Here is a 19017-nt window from a genome sequence, read left to right on the forward strand (position 1 = left end):
GCGGAGTGGAGGATGACTTGCTCACAGTAACATGGCCCATAGAAGGGGGACTGGAAGCTGGGAATTTGCGTGACCCCATTTGGGGGTTTCTTGGCAAAGATACTGGTTTACCATTTCCTTCTCCTGCTCATTTCATAGTTGAGGAAACTGAGGCCAATGGGGTTAGGTGACTTACCCAGGGTCACACAGCTAGAGTCTGAAGCTGGATTTGAACTCAGGAAGATGAGTTTTCCTGATTTCAGGCTAGGCACTCTATCTACTGCACCACCTAGCTGTCTTATACTATATACCATGTTGCCTATTAGCATAGAGATTTCAAGCCAAAAGGAAGACATGGAAGGCACAGATGGGGCTCTTCATTACAAGAGATGAACAAAGAACAAAGTCACTGTGGGGGGACTTCATGGGGGAGCAGGGGGCAAGATGGTGGCATGAAGCTGTGAGGCAGTGGAAAGAACATGGGACTGAGTCTAAAAACCTAGGCCTGAGCCCTTTTCCCTATTCATTGCGTGACCTCTCTGAGCCTCAATTTCTTAATCTGTGAAATGGGGATACACACATACGCACACACGCTACATACTTTATGGTGTAGGCATGAGGGTAAAATGAGGTAATGGATATCAAACATTTTGTGAAATGCAAATTTCAATGTGTTAATAATTTCGCCAATATATTATAACATACAACATAGCAACACAAATATAACTATAAATGAAATCATAATGGTTGTTATTTTTATTTTTTTTTAGATAGGCAATTGGGGTTAAGTGACTTGCCCAGGGTCACACAGCTAGTAAGTGTTAAGTGTCTGAGGCCGGATTTGAACTCAGGTACTCCTGACTCCAGGGCTGGTGCTCTATCCACTGCGCCACCTAGCTGCCCCATAATGGTTGTTATTAATGAAAGAATTTATCTCCTCAGTCCCTCAGTGAAAAGTTACTGCTGGCAAGGCTGCATGCCCAAACCACAGTGACCGCCAGAGGCCAATCTCATCAGACCTGACCTGCTTCTTCTCCTGGGCCCCATGATTCTCAGTTTTGTTTCTTTAATGCCCTTTACCCATTCTGGAGACAATGCCTGAACCCGGGTACAATTGAACTGTTTCTAAATGTAGGCAAAACAAATGTCCACAGACTCGTTTTCAGGGACCCAAAGAGTCACTCTGTAGGTTAACCAGGTCTCATTATCTCAGCCGGGCTGCTGTCACCTCCAGCGTGACAAACCATGCTCACTACCGCCATCCCCCACATGGAGTCTCACTGCCCAGACCCTGTGCCCTCCCCTCCCCGACTCAGAGTCCAGCTCAGGTCATCACCTCCTCTGTAGTCTCCCCGAGCCTCCCCAGCCCCTCCTTCTTTGGACTCTTCCTGTCCTCACTCAGTTTCATGTTACAATGTCATGTTGTTTTATCACGTTCCATGTTGGAGAGTTGGGGCCCCAACAAGATAGACTGTGCCCATTATAGGGCGGGCTCTGTCCACACTCAGAGAAGACTTTACTGAAAGCAGCTGCTGGCTTCATCCAAACAGAACCTCTCCCACTCTCCAAGGGGTTTATTTATTTTGTGAAAGCCTGTAAGTGACTTGGCAAAGGACACCTCCACCTGCCTCATTAGGGGCCTGTCCAATGAAAACACAAAACACGATTTTGGTGCTTTTCTATTTAATACCATCATACAATTATCAGCATCTCTTTGGAAAACCCGAGGTAAATCAGTAGTACATTTTTTCCTTTTTTTTTTTTAAAACAATAGAATTCCAAGAACAAAAATAGATCTCTATCTCATATATATATATATACACATATATATGTATACATGTACATATGCATGTCTGTATATAGGGAAGAGAGTGATGGGGAGCTTTTAACCAAGGCCAACCTGAAAGTCAAAATAATGGCCTGCCCCCAGGGATCTCTGTGTCTCTCTCACCTCTGGACAGGCTTGGGGGTCCCTACAGGAAAGGCTAGAAGATTCATGACTTTTCCCCCTATGACAAGTGTCCCAACATTTCCTGGGAAAGACAGGGTTTATTGCTCAGTGATCACCTGTACCTCTCCCCCCTCCCCCCCAGGAGCTCATCCTATAACAAGGATGTGTCTGTTGCTTTGGGAGGGGACTGGGGGTGAGGAGGGCAGGGGAAGAAGCTGGGCTGAAACAAGGCTCTTTGTTTTCCATTAAAAAGGAAAGAAATTGTCCCTAAGATTTTAAAAAAGTTCCCTCTCCCTCCCCTCCTAGTGCTTATAGGAATTGAACTATGAAATTCTCCTCTCTTGGGTGTGGCTGGCTGCTGAGGTGGGTGTGCGTGTGTGCGTGCACTTGCGGCCTACAGTTAACAGTGAGGTTCAAGGTGAGGAGAGCCTTGGGCTGGAGGTAGCCCGTAGACGATGTAGTTTGGGGAATTAGCTAGCAGTGCCTGGCTCAAGACTTGGCTGGGATAGAAGCAGGTCTCGGCTGTCCCTTCCTGCCCCAGGCTGGCTTAGCTGGCTGGGCAAACACCCAGTAATGTCTCCCCACTCACCTCCCAAATCCCCTCAGCACCGGACTTCTGATAAATAAGGGAATCCTCTATATACATTAAGGCACTGCTCCCCCAGAGAGAGCTTGCAATGCTCAAGTCTGGGGACACGGATCAGCCAGCCCCCTCCCCTCACTGTCCTGTGTGTGGGGGGTGGGGATGGCACCCTGGAAAAGTTCTATCAACACCAACACTGGCCATGGCCAGGGCATGCTGTTGGGTTAATTCACACCATATGGACAATGCCTGGCCCTACAGGATGGGGCTCAGGCAGCTTGAAAGGGTCTTCAGCCAAAGGAAGTGCCCCCGGAAAATGGGTAGGCCCAGGATTGGGCCGAGGGTGAGGTGGTGCTCAGAGCCAGACCACAGTGGGGGGGGAGATATGGGGGAAGGTATCATCTCAAACGGTGCTGCTCACCCCTTCTCATGGTGTAGAGTGGTCCCCAACCTTGTGTGCCACACTTCCCCACCCGCCCAGGGATACAGATAGTCCTTAGCTTGGATAAAGGCCTGGCTCTGTTGTGCGATCTCTGCACTGGGCTCAGCCTCTCTCTGTGGGTCCAACCACCCTGATTGGAGGGTGGGGGGGCCAGGAAGAGAAGGTCAAGGGAGCCAATTCAGACTGAGGAGGGCTTCTAGGAAGAATCTGTCCCATCTGAGCACTAGGGGATGTGACAAATGGGATTTCTGGTAGGGCCCTTGGGGTAAGTGCATATATGATACTGAATATTAAGGAGACCAAGTATCCAAAATACGATTGTGCAGCTGGAGATCCAGGCCAAGAACATCTCTTGGGAATGGGAGAGAGGAACAATGGAACACTGTTTACTTCATCTACTGTAATCTTAACGGGACAGGAGGAAGTCTCCCAAGTAGTCTGGAGTCCTCAAGAGCTCCAATTTCTCATTCTCTGCCTATTTTCTAACCACTGAAGGGCACAGACTCATTTTAGAGGCAAGACAGCAGGGACCTGGACCTGGACCTGGAAAAGACCCGAGATCCTAGTTTCACTACAGAGTATAAGGGAGAAAAAATCATCCCTTGGCCCCACCCGTGGCAGAAGGAGTGTGTAAACACCTCTTGGACCCCAAGATAAACATGGGGAAAACAGTACAAAATAACTCAAACCCAGCATTTAGAAAAGAGAATACTTCTGATGCTCACTGACTCGAAGACAATCCAAGCTACACAAGCCTGTGTGGTCTGAAAGGTCCGAATACTCCTCCTGCTAACAGCTTCTCTTCCCACTCCTGACTCCTACCGGAGCAGGCTGGGGCACATGAGGGGCCAAGGAGGAAGAATACTAGCATCTCTTATGCTCTGATGGAGCCAGACCCTTCAGCAGCATCAGGAGCCATGGTAGAGATCTCCAGCACCAGGCTCTCAAAGGCAGGAAAAACAGAGGAAAAAAGTCATTTTCCCTTACAACCTCACAGGTCTTCTGGGATATATATCTTTGGTCTTCTCCCACTTTAGAAAAGGAAGAAAGCTAAGCTTTGGAACTAAAAAAATGCTTTTGCTACTGCGCTGGAAATCAACGTACCGTGACTGCTTGGGATGGATTCCTGGGGGCAGGAGAGGGATGGGGACTTTTTATACCCAGATACACACACACACACACACACACACACACACACACACACACACACACACACACACACACACAGAACACACAAACACTCCCAGCACACACACGCCCTAGAGCACACATGTGTGCACACACACATTGAGTACAGACACCTTTTTCCCCTCTTCTCCAAATGTATAGACACGATGGCTTCGGCCCTTCTCTCCTCCAAATGTAAGACTAACTTGAATCTTTTCCCTCAGAGTCCAAAGGTGCAAGGAATTTGCTTTGGATGCCAATATTCCCAGCTTAGCTCTCAGTGAGCAGTATCCAGCAGACATGGGGAGACAGGGCGAGTAATGTTCTCTAAGGCTATGTGCTCCCTGCCCGTCAGCGCCCTGGCTCTGGCACAGCTATATTAGCCTGGAGCCCCTGGGTGCTTGGGTGGAGTCAGAGCTCCCGAGGGATGACGGTGAAGGGCACCACGGGACTGCTGGCCTCCAAGTCCAGGGCGGTGAGGAAGCACTCCACGGCAGCTTCATTATTGCCCTGGGCCTGCAGGACTTCGCCCAGGCTCTTCCAGGCCTCATGACTGGTGCTCTGGATCTGGATGGCATCTCTCAGCACCTTCTGGGCCAGGTCCTGCCGACCCAGTCTGCTGAGCATGAGACCCTGCAAAGCAAACACAAAGCACCGTGATATGGCACGTGGGCCCGTTGCAGGGGCAGAGGCATCTAGGGACCCAAGGACTTCCTCCCCAGGGAGCAAGAGCTCCCTGGCCTCACAGTAGGGCCCTACTGCTGGCTCAGCACACAACCTCCATTCCAGCCAACGTGAGCACAAGTTACTTGTGGAGCCCACCTCCTTGTCTCTGAATCACCTGTCCTCTCTCACACCTGGAATATATTCTTCCAGTAGCTCCACTTTTCAAAGTCCTCAACTAGGCCACATCTCTGTGACACTCAGTGAGGCGGTACGCTGGGCAGAGCACCAGACGACCCAAGTCCTACCTTGGACACTTAGGACCCAGGGAAGCCTGGCAGGTCACTGAAGCACCGTCAGCCTCAGTTTCCTCATCTTGTCCCTTCCCACACCTACCCCACAAGGATGTTGGCAGAATCAAACAAGATAACGTCTCCAATTCTAAAGCTCTATACCAATATTAGCAAATATTAGTCATCTCCCCAGTCGTTAGTGTCCCTTCCCTCATCAAGCTCCCAAGATGTATTACAATACTGATGAGCACATACGTTAGAGCCTCCTTTGAACCTCCCCCCCAGCCACTTGCTCAAAGAATGTAAGCTTCTTGAGGACAGGGAAAGTCTTGTTCTTGCCAAAGCTGATGGTCTTTTTCAGTCCTTGACCTGTAGGCTACATGAATGATCCTCTCTCTCCTCTCTGGCTTTTGTGACAACACTCTCTGACTAACCACTCCTCATGAGTGCCACTGCTGTGTATGTGTGTGTGCACGTGCACACGTGCACTCTCTCCCAGCCTCTGTCCTAGGCTCCCTACTTTTCTCTCCTGCTGACCTCATCAGCTTCCATGAGTTGTACTGATGACTCTCAAAACTCTTCCCTGAGCTGGGATCTCACATCACCAGCCAGTCAGTCGGTCAACAAGCACGTGATGGGTGCTGGGATCCAAAGTGCCTCAGGAGCTCACATTCTAAGGGAACAACTCGGTGTCTTGGAGATCTCGCAAATTCAACATGTCCAAAATAACAATCCATATTGTATCTTCTCCTTAAACCCGATCAAACCTGTCTTTCCCATTTCTGCCAAAGGCAGCACCACCGCTTTCCTGAATCTGAGGTCTGTGATCTTGGTGTTCTCCTGTCCTATCTACCCTGGCCTCTGCCCCCTTCTCTCCATTCAATCCCCACAGCTACGCTAGCTCAGGCCCTCATCACCTCTGACCAAATGACTCCTGAAGGGGCCTCTGGACTGGTTTCCCTTGCCAGCTCTCCTTCCCCACTTCACTTCATCCTCCACAGGGCTGCCAAAACCATTTTCCTGAACTGAAGCTCTGACCCTGCTGCTTCCCTACTCACGCCACTCCTGTTTGCATGCAAGGCCCCGACTCTCAAGATGTTTGTCCTCCTCCCACAGTCTGTTTCTCACTCAGGATGCTCCCGTCTCCAGGCCTTCTCCCCTGCTGTCTTCTCCTTGCCTGGAATCCACTTTCTCCTCCCTTCTGCCTCATGCAACCTCCCTCTTGCTTCAAGATGCAGCGGCTCAGGCACCACTTTCTCCGGGAGCTGCTGGTGCTCTCCTTCCCAAACTACTTTGTAATGAACAACTTGGTATTTATTAGTTTTTATTCTCTGTATATAATTATATGTGTACTCCTCATCTCTCTTTACAGAGAAGGCTCCTTCAGTTGGCATCTCGCCTGCCACACAGTAGGTACTTCATGCTTATTGACTCTCTCCCTTTCATGACCAGTGCTTAGCAGTGTCTTGCACATAGTAGGTGCCAGATAAATATTTACTGAATCGAATTCTATAGTGCATGAAATTCTGGTGTAAAAAGTCTAACTAACTGGGAACAGGGAACTGGTTTTGTTTTAGAAAATATTCTGATAACCAACTGGTTCCTTTGTAATTCTACATCTTTGATGCCTTTAAAAATGTGATTCTGAGAAGGCTTCAGCAGACTCTTGCCAAAGGGGTTCGAGACATACAAAGGCCAAGAAGCCCTGACTTCATCATCTGTAGGTTCAGTTCAGTTGTGTGTCCCTGGCACAGGAAGACCTGTGACTCATGCACCGCAAAGGACTTAATACTTCCATCACATCCTGGGCCAGCTCATTCCTCTCTTGTATAGCTCTAATCTTTTTTTTTTTTTGGTGAGGCAATTGGGGTTAAGTGACTTGCCCAGGGTCACACAACCCTGGATCTGAACTCAGGTCCTCCTGATTCCAGGGCCAGTGATCTAACCACTGCGCCACCTAGCTGCCCCTTATAGCTCTAATCTTTATACAAAGGTTCCTTATGCCGAGCCCATGTGGGTCACTTCCACCCCTGTTCCTCGTTCTGCCTCTTCTGGGGACAAGAAGAACATGACAACCGTTCAAATGCCTGAAGACCTTTCATCATCACCATCGCCGACATTATAGGTCTGTCCATGTAGAAATGCACCATCCCACTAGATCCCCATAACGACCTTGTAAGACAGGAACTACAAATCTCCATTTTGCAGGAGGAAACCGAGGATCAATGAGCTTGCCAAGGTCAAGGTCATAGAGTCAGTCTGTATCCGGGGCAGGACTTGACCCCGATTTTCCTGATCCCAAGGTCACCCCAGTCTCCACCACCCCACACTGACACTACCTCTCATGCCATGAAACATTTTCTGTTCCCTCAGCCAGTCTTCCCCCCCCCCTTCCCCCTGTTACCCATACCCCTCTAGACCCTCCTATCTAGCGATAGTGTCTCTAAGCAGAGGGCTGCGATAGGTTCCAACTAGGGCAGAGCCTATGGAGAATACTGTCTAACCAGCCCCGCACACACACAATGTCTGTCAATGCTGCCTAAGCTGGTTAATTGCACGGGCTTCACGGAAGCTCTGCTCCTCTCCCCCCACCCCCGCTAGTCCCCATCTCTCAGATGGGAGGGTAGTTTTTTGAACCCACATTTAAGACTTCACACTTGTCCCTGCTCTATTTCCTCTCTCCAGGTTTGAACGAAGACTCTAGCTTCTCAAAATCCTTCTGGAGCCTGACACTGTCATCTAATGTCTTAGCAATCCCTCCTAGCTTTGTATCATCTGCAAATGTTCTACGCGTGCCATCCACGCATGCACGCAAGTCACTGGAAGGAAGCTGCCTTCAATTCGCCCAGAGAGAAAACTCTTCTGGTGGCCGCCCACTGATGGGCAATGTACATTTTTAGCTGGAACATTTCACCCCCTTCTTCCCTCCCCATTTCCCAAAGCTGGAGTTTGGCTCCTCTGTTGCTATGGAGACCTGTCAGGGAGATACACAAGCATAATTTCATAAAGCCTTCCAAGATCTTATGAACACAGCCAATTAGCAGAGGGTGAAGGATGGAGCTCTTGGCAGTCCTGAGAAAGGCTCCTGAGGGTACATTTTTAAATCCTCCTGTCGGTCCCCGATGGCTAGGCCCATTCTGACTGAACAAACTGGAAAGAGGCCTAAGGGTTATGACACCACTGAATGCTGTGCCCTGAGTTGGGCTCAGAATGTCCAGGGCCAGCAGTCCCCTCAAGGGTTCATGTACATGGTGACTGGAAGGCTGAGATAAGAAATGCTCATTAACATCCCTTCTCAAGGTCCCATCTTCAAGTGTCCATGACCCACTGACGTCTCAGGTGACGTGGTGATCAAGTGAGTTTCCCTGGGTCAAGAATTCAGCAAATCTTTGCTGAGCAAGGGTTCACTCACTCAACCTTCTCCAGGGGGCTAGGGTTTGATTAGGTCATCCCCACTGCCTGCTCCCCCTAAGACAGTGACCTCACAGCTGTAAGGAGATACTGCTGTTGGGGTCAGGCTGGGGGCCCCAAGGGAATAGAGGGCTTGTAACTGGATCTGGAGCCACCTGCTCCTGCCACCAGCTGAGGTTAGTGTTTTTGGAGCAACCTCAGAAACATTGCCACCTGACAGACGGGCCGGGCTGCTGGGAAGACACCAGTTTCTTTGCATTCTCCTCCCCCTCCCCCATACGGGCTGACACCTTCTCTGTAGTCCTTTCCTCGTCCGCTCTCTTGCCTACCCCAATCTCGGCTGGAATCCAGGATGGGCTCGGGGTGGATCAGAGGGACAGTCTTTGGCTGAAGAGAAGAATGTTTAATGGGAATCAATCAATCCAATTCAGGCCGGCACAGACATGAATTGTGCTGGCCAGGCTGACACTCCTCTGAGCCCGCTTCCTCCTACCTCCTCTGTACAGGTGAGGGTGGAAGGCTGGACCTCCTCTCTACTGCAACGTATGCACATAGTCTACATGGTGATTTAGTGGAAGGAACATTGTACTTGAACACATCAGAACCATTTTGATTGTGCTGTTTAGTGGCTAGCTATATGACCTTGGGCAAGTCCTCTGATTGAACTGTGTGTGTGTGTGTGTGTGTGTGTATGTGTGTGTGTGTGTGTGTGTGTGTTATTGTGCAGGGAAAAGGACCAAGCACTACTCAATCACCCAAGGTGGTTGTTCTATCTGTCCTCCTATTCTTGTACTAGAAGGGTCGACATATCAAGGGATGTGGAAGCAAGAGAATGAGGAGAGACAGGGAGGCGGGGGACACAAGGGGCAGGTGGTACATGAAGAAGTATTGTCTTTGTCCCCATTCCTCCCTATCCTCATGGGTGTCTACTCTGCACTCACCTCCTCCCCACTCCAAGACTCCCTTGACTGCTGGGCCTTCCCTCACTCGGCAAAGTTTTTTCTTTCCTTCCTCATCAACTATAGCACTTAGAGTGGCGAACAAACATTTTGTTTTTAATAATTTTTTTGGTCATGCACGTTGTCCTACATATTCTTCCTTCAGAGGGCCCAGCTCAGGTTGGGCAGGGGAAAACAGTTCAATGAAGGGCCTGAAATGGATTCTGTCCCTTCCCTCTCTCATGCTCTCTCTCTGTGTCTCTCTGTGTCTGTCTCTCCCTCTCTCTTTCTCCTAACCCTCCTTCCTCCCTGCCTCACCACCCTTCCTCAGTTTCTTTGATGAGCTCATCACTCTTATCAGCATAATGGTGGCTGTTTCCCTGTGGTTCTGTCCTGGCCCCTCTCTTCTTCTCTCTTAAATCTCAGTGGGGCATCTCATCAGCTTCCAGAGTTATCCTCTCTATGAAGAGGACCCCCAGATATAGACACATCCACCCCCCTTCTCTCTGGAGTTCCGGGTGCACAGTTCCAACTGTCAAGTGAGTATTTCAAACTGGATTGTCTCCCAAATGTATTGTCCCTCCCCAAACCAACCCTCTTCTGAACATCTGGAGGTCCCTATCGTCCTTGCAGTCACCCAAGCGAGCAACTTCGGGGTCACCACCAACTCATTAGTTGATAAATCTTGTTGTTTCTATCTCTACGTCTCCTCTTTGCATCTGATTCCTTCTTTACGCTGACAGAACCAGCACCTTAGTACAAGCCTTATCATCTTGTCTAGATTACTGCGAAAGCCTCCTTGTATTCCCTGCCTCAAACGTCTCTCCTCTCCCATCCATCCTCAAGCATGAGGCTAACCAAGTCATTTCCCTACTTAGTAGGGCTATTTTTTTGTCTTCAGCATCAACTCTCAAGTCCTCTTGTTGGCTATTAAAACCCTTCACAACTCGGTGTCTCCCCTGATGAGGCTTTCATGCCCCCAAATACCTCTCATCAGTCATTTACACTTTAATATAAATGAAGGCAGGTTTTGTTCAGGAGGGCTTTCTACCAGAGCAAAAATAAAAGGAGGGGATGGGGGAACATTCTGTGATCCAGTCCAGCTGGCTTCCTGGCTCTTCCTTACACACACAACACTCCATCATGTCCTATCTGTCTCCTGACTCCCCCATGTCTGAAACACACCACCTCATGCGGCCTTCCATAAGCAGCCTCCCCTGACTCTGCCGGCTGCGAGAGCCCTCCTTCCTGATACATGTTTGGACACGTCATGCTGTCTCAGTAGCACACAGATTCCTTGAGGGTAGGGCAGCCTTTCTTTTGAGTTTTGATTGTCCAGTCTCCAGCCAGGTACCAGATGAAGTAGGCACTTACTAAATGCTTATTGCCAGGACTTCCTGGTCATTAAGGCTGGACCTCAAGGCCAGTGCCCACTGCTTCTGTGATGTATTTGGCAGGAGAGGAAGGCTCCTGCCATTACTAAGGCAGCTGTTGGGGTGTCAAGGGCTACTGCATCCACAGAACTGGGACCTTCCTCCTGGGAACTAGGGAATGGGAAGGCAGGCCCAAGCCTTGGCCAAAGGCAGAGGTGGCGGCTATTGCTTCTGTGGTATCTCTTTCTAAAGGGGCTCTAGTTTAATGCCCTGACCCCAGACCCCTCCCAACCTGTCTGCCACACACTTTGCCAATTTCAGGTCTACTCCTTTGGGTTAAGCTTTGGACTTTCCTGGCCCGGTTTTAAAAATGCAAATGCACCCTGAATGGGGGGAACAGCAACATATCTAATAGCTATCCTTTGGGTGTGAGCTAATTAGATGCTTTCTCCTCCCTTAAATGGGCCTGATGGGGGGAGTACAGGCGTCCTAGGTCCGGGGTGGGGTGGGTGGGTGGCTGAATTCACCCCCTCCACAGTTCTGCTGCTGGGAGAGAGGCCCATCCACACCGGCTGGGAGTTGCTGCCTTCCTTGTGTCTCCTACCCCACTGGTTATTTATAAAAGTTATTTTGGGAATTTTGTCTTCTGAGCTCAAGGCACATTCCTGAGATTCCGTAACACCCTCTCCAAGCTGGAAAATGGGATCTGCAGGAGGCCAGGGGCTGGTCAAAAGCCTCCTGCCTTGGGACTGAGGAGGGAGTGGGGAGAGGCTTGGGCCAACTTAGCTACATAGGAGGGTCCTGGTGGGAAAATAGCTAGGGCATCCCGGACCCCATGGAGGAGACTTTCTGCCTGTCTATGTCCTATAGGGTCTGGCTCCAGCACCACCGCCCACACTCACCTATCACTTCACTCAGTCCAGCACATAATAACGGGACAGAGTGGTCTCACTCTGCTCTCACCACCACTAACCTGAGCTCTTTGAAGGAAGGGGCTCTCTGGGATCCTTCTTGGAAATTCCTGCTCTCATCAGGCCCCTGCCAGGGTGAAGGCTGGGTCAGAGTACTTCCCAGAGCACCCTTTACTAACACATCTGATCTAGTCTCTTGCTGAAGGCCATAGCTGACCAGAGGCTCCTGGTTATCAGTCCCTGGGTCTCTCTGATGACAAAGGCTGTCTTAGAGGCAGCTCACCACCATGCACCCGATAGAGAGAGAGAGGCCTGGGCCCAGAGTCAGGAAGAGTTGAGTTTAAATCTGACCTCTGACACTTACTAGCTGTTGTGACCCTGGGCACGTCACTGAACCTGTGTTTGCCTCTGTTTTCTCAATGGAACATGGGCATAATAATCGCACTTACTTCACAGAGTTGTTGTGGGGAATCAAATAAGATAATATTTGTCAAAAGCTTTTATCACAGGGCCTGGCATATAGACTTCTTCTTGTTCAGTTGTTTTTTAGTCACCTCTCACTCTTCATGACCCTGTTTGGGGTTTCCTTGACAAAGATACTGGAGTCGTTGGCCATTTCCTTTTTCAGCTCAATTTACAGATGAAGAAACTGAGGCAAACAGGGTGAAGTGACTGGCCCAGGGTCATACAGATTTGAATACAGGAAGATGGTTCTTCCTGACTCCAGGCCTGACACTCTCTCCACTTTGCCCCCTAGCTGCCCACATAAATGCTTGTTCCCTATCAAAGAAAACTTGGCAACCAAGCCAGGAAAGGAGCCAGGCTCATCTCTTTCCTGTCATGGGGACCTCTCTCATCATGCACGGCCTTTGGCTGGGGGCTAGAGCTTATTTCACTGGAGCGGCTCCAATGTCCCCCTCTCCCTCTCACCACCACAGGACCTATTAGTTAATATTAGTGACTGGTTGATAACATCCCTCAGGACACACATCTGCAAACGCCACAGTCCTGTCTGAAGGCTTCAGAGTTACTTCCTGGTTGGGGCCCACAGCCTGTCCCTTCCACAGCCTTCCATCACAGGGTCAGCTTTTCCTTTAGGAATTAGTTAAGTCAAGGCGTCAGTACAGGAAAGGGCTGATCCTTGGTCCTATTCCAGGGGACCCTAGCAATCCATCTAGCCCAACTTTTATCTTTGACAGATGAGGAACAATGAGGTGGAGTGACTTGCCCAAGATGATACACAGATAAAACGTAGCAGAGCTGGTGTCTCAGCCCAAGACCTCTGGCTCTTAAATAGACAGTAAGGTGCAGTGGAGAAGGTGCCAACCTCCAGCAGTACAAGGATTGCCCTTCTCTATGGGTAGAGTCTCCTACATCAATGAAATCACAAGACTGGTTCCTATCCTGCTCTTGAGGGTCCCCTGTGGACTGAGAGAGGAAGTTTGGGGGAGTGGCAATCACTCTCCAGGAAGGGGCCAGGGACAGCTCCAGCGAGAGATGCTCCCACTACTGCCTGAGAGGAACAAAGGAAAGTCTGCTCTCCCAACTCCCTTCCTGATTCCAGGGCCTGCTGGTTTGGGTAGAATGCCCACAGTCCCCTCGGGTCATCCTCGCCTGTCATGGGAGCAGGTCACATCCTGGGGTGGGCCCTCTTAGGGTGAGGGAGTGAGCTTACCACTTCAAAGAAGGCTCATGACCCACCTCCATCCCCTCCCCCCACCTGCAGAGGACCCCTCTCACTCCACTGGGGAGCCAGGACATGCCCAAATTAAAGATAAGCAGCAAGCAGGAAGAGAGTGACCAAGAAGAGCCAACTGATTAAAGCTTGACCTTCCCCAGCCTTCTCTCTCTGCACCCCGGGGTGAGGGCCTCTGCTGCCCACCTAGATAAGAAGTTAAGGTCACCGACTGAGAGGCAACTAAGACAAGGCAAGCAGGGCCATTGGCTGCATCAGCAGGGAGCAGAGTGGAGTCCCTTGCCCACCCTGATTCTCCTCAAAAAAGCCTCTTTTGAAGCATGGGGCAGTGAGGCCAGTGCTAGATTTGGCATCAGATAACCTGGGTTCAAATCTTGGCTGTCACTCCCTGCACAACCCTGCCTTTCTCAGGGTTCGGTTTTCTCAACAGTAAAATGAGGGGGGGGGGTTGGACACACATACAAATAAAGCTTTCCAGTTCCTCTCCAAACCTGTGTGTGTTTACACGAAATCTGCACCTCTGAGAGCTAAGTAGAGCCAGGCAACCAAAGGAGAAGAAGCTTTGTTAGCAGGGCCTACAGTCTGTTATTTGTTTTCAAGGTCCACTGACTCTGTGTGGGGAGGGGGAAGGGAGAGGGTGCTCTGGGTATATTTGCTGTGGGCAGATGCCAGAGGGCTTTGGGTTGGAGGTGAACAGGGAGGCCTAGGGGTAGGCCTTCTGAAAGATTCCCAATGAAACATTTGCCTTCCCCAGCCTCCCACAGTTCTGTTCCCCCATCCCCCTTTTATGTTTGCTCTGGTGGCAAGCCCTTCTGAACAAAACCTGCCTTCATTTATATTAAAGTGTAAATGACTGATAAGAGCTATCTGGGGGCATGAAAGCCTCGTCTCTGTCCCTGAAATCCTACCATGTGGGCGGCCACCTACATGGCCTATGTGTAAGGTTGGATGTAACGATTCAGGGATGGGGGAGGATGGTAGATAGACAGTGAAGACGAGGCCGGGGCACATCTTTTCTATCGGGCATTTCAAACCCTGCTGGGGGTGGAGGCAAGGTCACAGACTCATTTAGAGCTGTGGGGAGGGACCGCTTGGTTGTGGGGCTTCCCAGATATTACCGCCACACCACACCTAAGAGAATGGGAAAAGGGCGAGTGTCAAGAGTTCTCTTTCTCTGGCATGGACTCTTAGAGAGGGGGATGGGTGTGTGTGTGTGTGTGTGTGTGTGTGTGTGTGTGTGTGTGAGAGAGAGAAAGACAGTCATGTGATCTGCCAGGGAAGGAGGGAGCAGAAACTGAGCTGGAAACTCACTGGGTCTCCTCCTCTTGGCTTCATCACCTCCCAGGTGAAGTGGGCCCTGTCAGCTCAGTTAGAGCTCCTGTATATTCTACCATAAGGAAGTCATTGCTTCAGGGTTTTAAGTTTTGGTGCAAATGCCAGCCGGGTGGGTATCAGTACCGTCAGGCACATCAGCTGCCATCACCCCTCTGGACATCACTAGTCCAGTGGTTTGGGATTACAGGCTCACTGAGGCCCCAGGAGGAACCTTAGAGATCCTCTAATCCACCACCTTGCCTGAAGTCACACAGGAAGGGAGCGCCAGGATTTGAACCCAAGTCTTCTGACTCCCAAATGCAGCATTCTCTACTGTACTAAGTTGAAACCATGAGTTCTACCCAGACCCCACAGGAGTTAGACACAGAAAAAACCCGGGGGTGTGGGGGGGTATAGGAAGGACAGAGAAAGGGGAGGTAGGCGGGTGTCAGAAGCAAACCAACAATTCTGCCAAAGCCAAAATGTTAATCCTGACTGACTCTGCTCTCTGACCCAGGACACCTGGGAAAGCCTTGCCCATGGGAGAGTTCAATGAAAGGGCCTGACTTCTGGAGATCATGGGTGGGGCCTGTCAGCAGCTGGCTCAGCTCCTGGCTTATGACTCAGGCAGGGACTGTGAAAATCAATCTTTATTTTTTGCTGTTTATATGATTAGTCAGGAGTGATTTATTGTAATTAAAAATTAATGGACCACAAATGAACCTTAAATTGTATGTAATTGCCAGTGTTGGAAATTTTTCTTCCTTTTCCCTCATCCTCATTACCAAATAGCTACAGGGGTTAAAAAAAGAAAGAAAAAAAACCCAAAAATGGTCACCTCTCAAGATCTCAATTATCTACCTATTCAACACATTCAAACAAAAATCTCAAGTTAGCTAGCTCTTGCAACACTGACTCATGTAATCATTATGAGTTGATTAAAAAAAAAAAAGTAAGGCCAATTTTTGTTAAATCCCAGAAACTCACCCTTTGTTCCTTTTCAAAGCCAACTATTTTGGCCTCCTGCGGTTGACTGAGTGCTCCTGAATGGGCATGAACCCCTCCCTACCTCCTAAATTCTAAGCACACTGTGACAGAATCTCAGATCCTCAGAGCTGGGAGGATCCTCAGGGACCAGTTAGTTTTCTCTGAACAAGAATCCTCTCTAAGCCATGCCACCCCCTTAGGAGCTGTCTGGTGAAAAGCAGCCCAACGCCTTTGGGGCAGCTCTCCATTTTGGTCAGATTTCCCTTATCTCCAAGCCTGTATCTAGCCTCTTTGTAACTCCCCGCTATGGCTTCACGTGCTCTGCTCTCTGGGGCCAAGCACACATAGTCTAATCCCTGTGTCACAGGACTGCTCTTCATGCACTTGAAGGCAGCTCCCATTTCCCCATAAGTCGTCTCTGCTATGGCTGAAGCTTCCTTGTCGTCTTCAGTGTCTACTTCTGTGCAGACAAAAATGAAACCGCTCCTGAGTTTAGGGGGCTTGACACGGACAGACACAGAATTCAAGCCATGGAATGTCTGCACACTCCGCAGGTGGAGGAGGGTTAAGGAAAAGAAGGGGCAGGAGAGAAGTCCAGCCAGCATGGGGAAAAGAGGCCGGGCCAGAGCCCCAAGTGAGCAACAAGGAGGCCTGGAAAAGGCTGGCTGGGCCCAGCCGGTCACTAAACCAATCACAGCCCAGGGAGGGGCTCCAGCAGCCATCTCCTCCAAGCCGTCCCTGAAAGAAAGAACCCTCCACTAACACACTCAACAAGTGGTCGCCCGTGCTGTTAGGAGACACCCAATGCACTACTTCCGGAAGCCACCTGCTCCACTTTTAGGCAGCTCTAATGGTCATGGAACGCCCCTGTCCCCCAAATCAAGCCTGAACTTTCCTCTTGGCAAATCCACAAAGAACATGAGATGCCAAACAAGGGAGTTTGGATTTTATCCTAGAGAAGAAGGGGCCATTAAAGCTTACCGAGTGCTTAGGAAGGTTACACTGGCGGCTCCTTACTTACAACCCAGGGCCTTCTTCACTGCACCCCGCCCCCCCCTACTTTGTCAGCATCCTTCCTAAACCAAGGTGCCAAGAACCGAATACATTTATTGCCTTTCCAAAGGAGCTTCCTGTCCAGTCACTCAGGAGGCCCAGGTCTCCCTGCTCCAGATCCTGTGTCCTTCCCACCATGCCACTGAGCACCAAGCACATGCCACTTTGTGACCAAAGACTGTGCCTTCTGTTATTGAACTTTGACCTCTTTGTATCACGTCCCTCTCCAGCCAAGCGAGGAGCTGGCTACCTAACAGGTGTCGTGGTAAAAGCAGACCAGGAACTGGAAGACTCGAGTTGGAGTGCACCAATGGTAACCGTGGGGCATCACCGGCACTTTCTGATTTCTGCACGGCTAGTGGCTGGGTTGGGGCAGGGCTTCATAAACAGGACCTCTCATCATCCTCATCAGCGGTGCTTGCCCGTTGATCCAATGGAAGGGAAGCATCTTGTGCTTTCCTTCTGTTCCTCGGTTACCTGCCAACCCCGAGGACTTGAACGCTGTAGGCACATCACGCTTTGGTTCCAGATGGCTCCCTGAGAGGGGGTTGGGGGGAGTTTAAAAGGAAAAGCAAACCCAATAGCTTTATTCTTCTAGTGATGCTGCCTCTGCAGGGTGGCTGCTGTTCTTGGTGGTGAGAACCCTGCTGGCCAGGGCTGAATGGCTGGGGGAATGGAGCGGAAACAGCTCCTGCCTGCAATGACCCCGGATCAGTGGTACCCAGTATTGCCCTTCGGGGTTCTTCTGATCCCCATCCAAGTCCTGACATTTCTTGACAATCACAAGGGACTTCCAGACATTTATTTAGTCATTTGACTGCTTTTCCTATCAGGATGTGCAGTGACAAGAATGCTGGACTTGGGAGTCAGGAGAGACCTGGGTTCAGATCTTGACCCTGACATTGACTATGTGGCCTCGGACAAGTCTTCCCCCCATACCTGGCATGAACTTCTTCCTCACCTCCACCTCTTAGAAGTCCTCACTTCCTTCCAAGCCTGGCTCAAGCACCACCTCCTCCGTGAGGCCTTGGCTGAGCCCCTGGCTGCTAGGGCATTTTGTGCTTACTCAATGTTCTGCATATCCAGGGTGTCCCCAAAGTCTCAGTGCAAATGTGCTCACGGCATTATGCCCATTTTGAAGAGGAAGAAACTGAGATTCAGAGATGAAGCAGATGGCTCATGGTCAAACAGCCGGCTCTCCTGGTCACGCACAGCACCAGGGGGCATACAAGGCACCTTAAAAATAGCTAGCATTTATATAGCATCTCCAGGTTGCAACACACCTCACAAAAATGATCTTTTATCTTCAAAATAACTTGGGAAGTAGAAGCTATTATGATCCCCTATTTTACAGATAGGGAAACTGAGGTATTCAGAGTTTAAGTGACTTTCTCAGGGTCACATAGCTAGTAAGTATCTGGGGCTAGATTTGAACTCAGGTCTTTCTGACTCTAAGTTTAGCACTCCATCTACTGCTCTACCCAATTATTTTAATTATCACTGACTACTTTTCTGGGCCTCAGTTTCCTCATCTGTATTTTGGGAAGGGGGGTGCTGCAGACATGTAACTTCACTGGGACAGGAGCTCCCTGTGAGGGAACCTCTAGCAACACAGATCAACAGTGGCTCTGGTGTTGGTGACTTGCTCAAGGTCACACAGTCAGCGCAGGGCAAAGGCAGAGCTTGAGTCTAGGCCTTCCTGAGTGGGGACAGCTCTCTCTCTCTCTCTCTCTCTGATTCCTGCAGGTAAAATGGGCAGAATGACAGCTGTGGCCTTCGAGTCAAGAAGCCCGAGGAGTCAGGTGCCACCCCTAAACACTCGGCAGCACACAGTGTCTGCTGAAGCAGGGAGTTTCCCACACTGACAAATTGACAGCAGCTCCTTTGGGTAATACTTGTAGCATCGACCTCACAGGGTGTCGGGAGGATCAGATGAGTCACGTGTCAGACATGGGCTAACAGTCTCAGGCAAACCGCATTATACCCATTTTTTCAGATGAAGAAACAGAGGCTCAGAATGGGGACCATCGAGGTCACACAGCTGGACTCCTCCTTTCTTCTAGGGCTGGTCTCAGACAGTCACCAAAGGAAGACGGCTTTGTGGGTGTCCGTGCTCTGAGATCTGCTGGGGGTGCAGGGTCCACCTGAATCCCTTACAAAGTCCCAGGGTTGAGAATGGGCTTGGAGGACGTGGCAATGCACAACTGAGCCTGCCTGGCAGCTGCAGGGATGGGCCAAAGGGGGGCTTTGTGTTTT

At 50.1% G+C, this 19017-nt stretch overlaps 1 protein-coding gene across 1 annotated transcript in view; it reads right to left on the minus strand.

Annotated features, from left to right (window-relative positions):
- Positions 1-4219: 4219 nt before the first annotated feature.
- TTC7A (tetratricopeptide repeat domain 7A) overlaps positions 4220-19017 on the minus strand; it is a 202081-nt gene continuing 187283 nt past the window's right edge. The window contains exon 20 of the mRNA XM_043990192.1: positions 4220-4755. Within this exon, the coding sequence (XP_043846127.1) occupies positions 4534-4755 (222 nt within the window). The 3' untranslated portion in view covers positions 4220-4533. The remainder of the gene's footprint in view (positions 4756-19017) is intronic.

This window comes from Dromiciops gliroides, chromosome 2 (assembly GCF_019393635.1).
Source record: "Dromiciops gliroides isolate mDroGli1 chromosome 2, mDroGli1.pri, whole genome shotgun sequence".
NCBI classification, from domain to species: domain Eukaryota; kingdom Metazoa; phylum Chordata; class Mammalia; order Microbiotheria; family Microbiotheriidae; genus Dromiciops; species Dromiciops gliroides.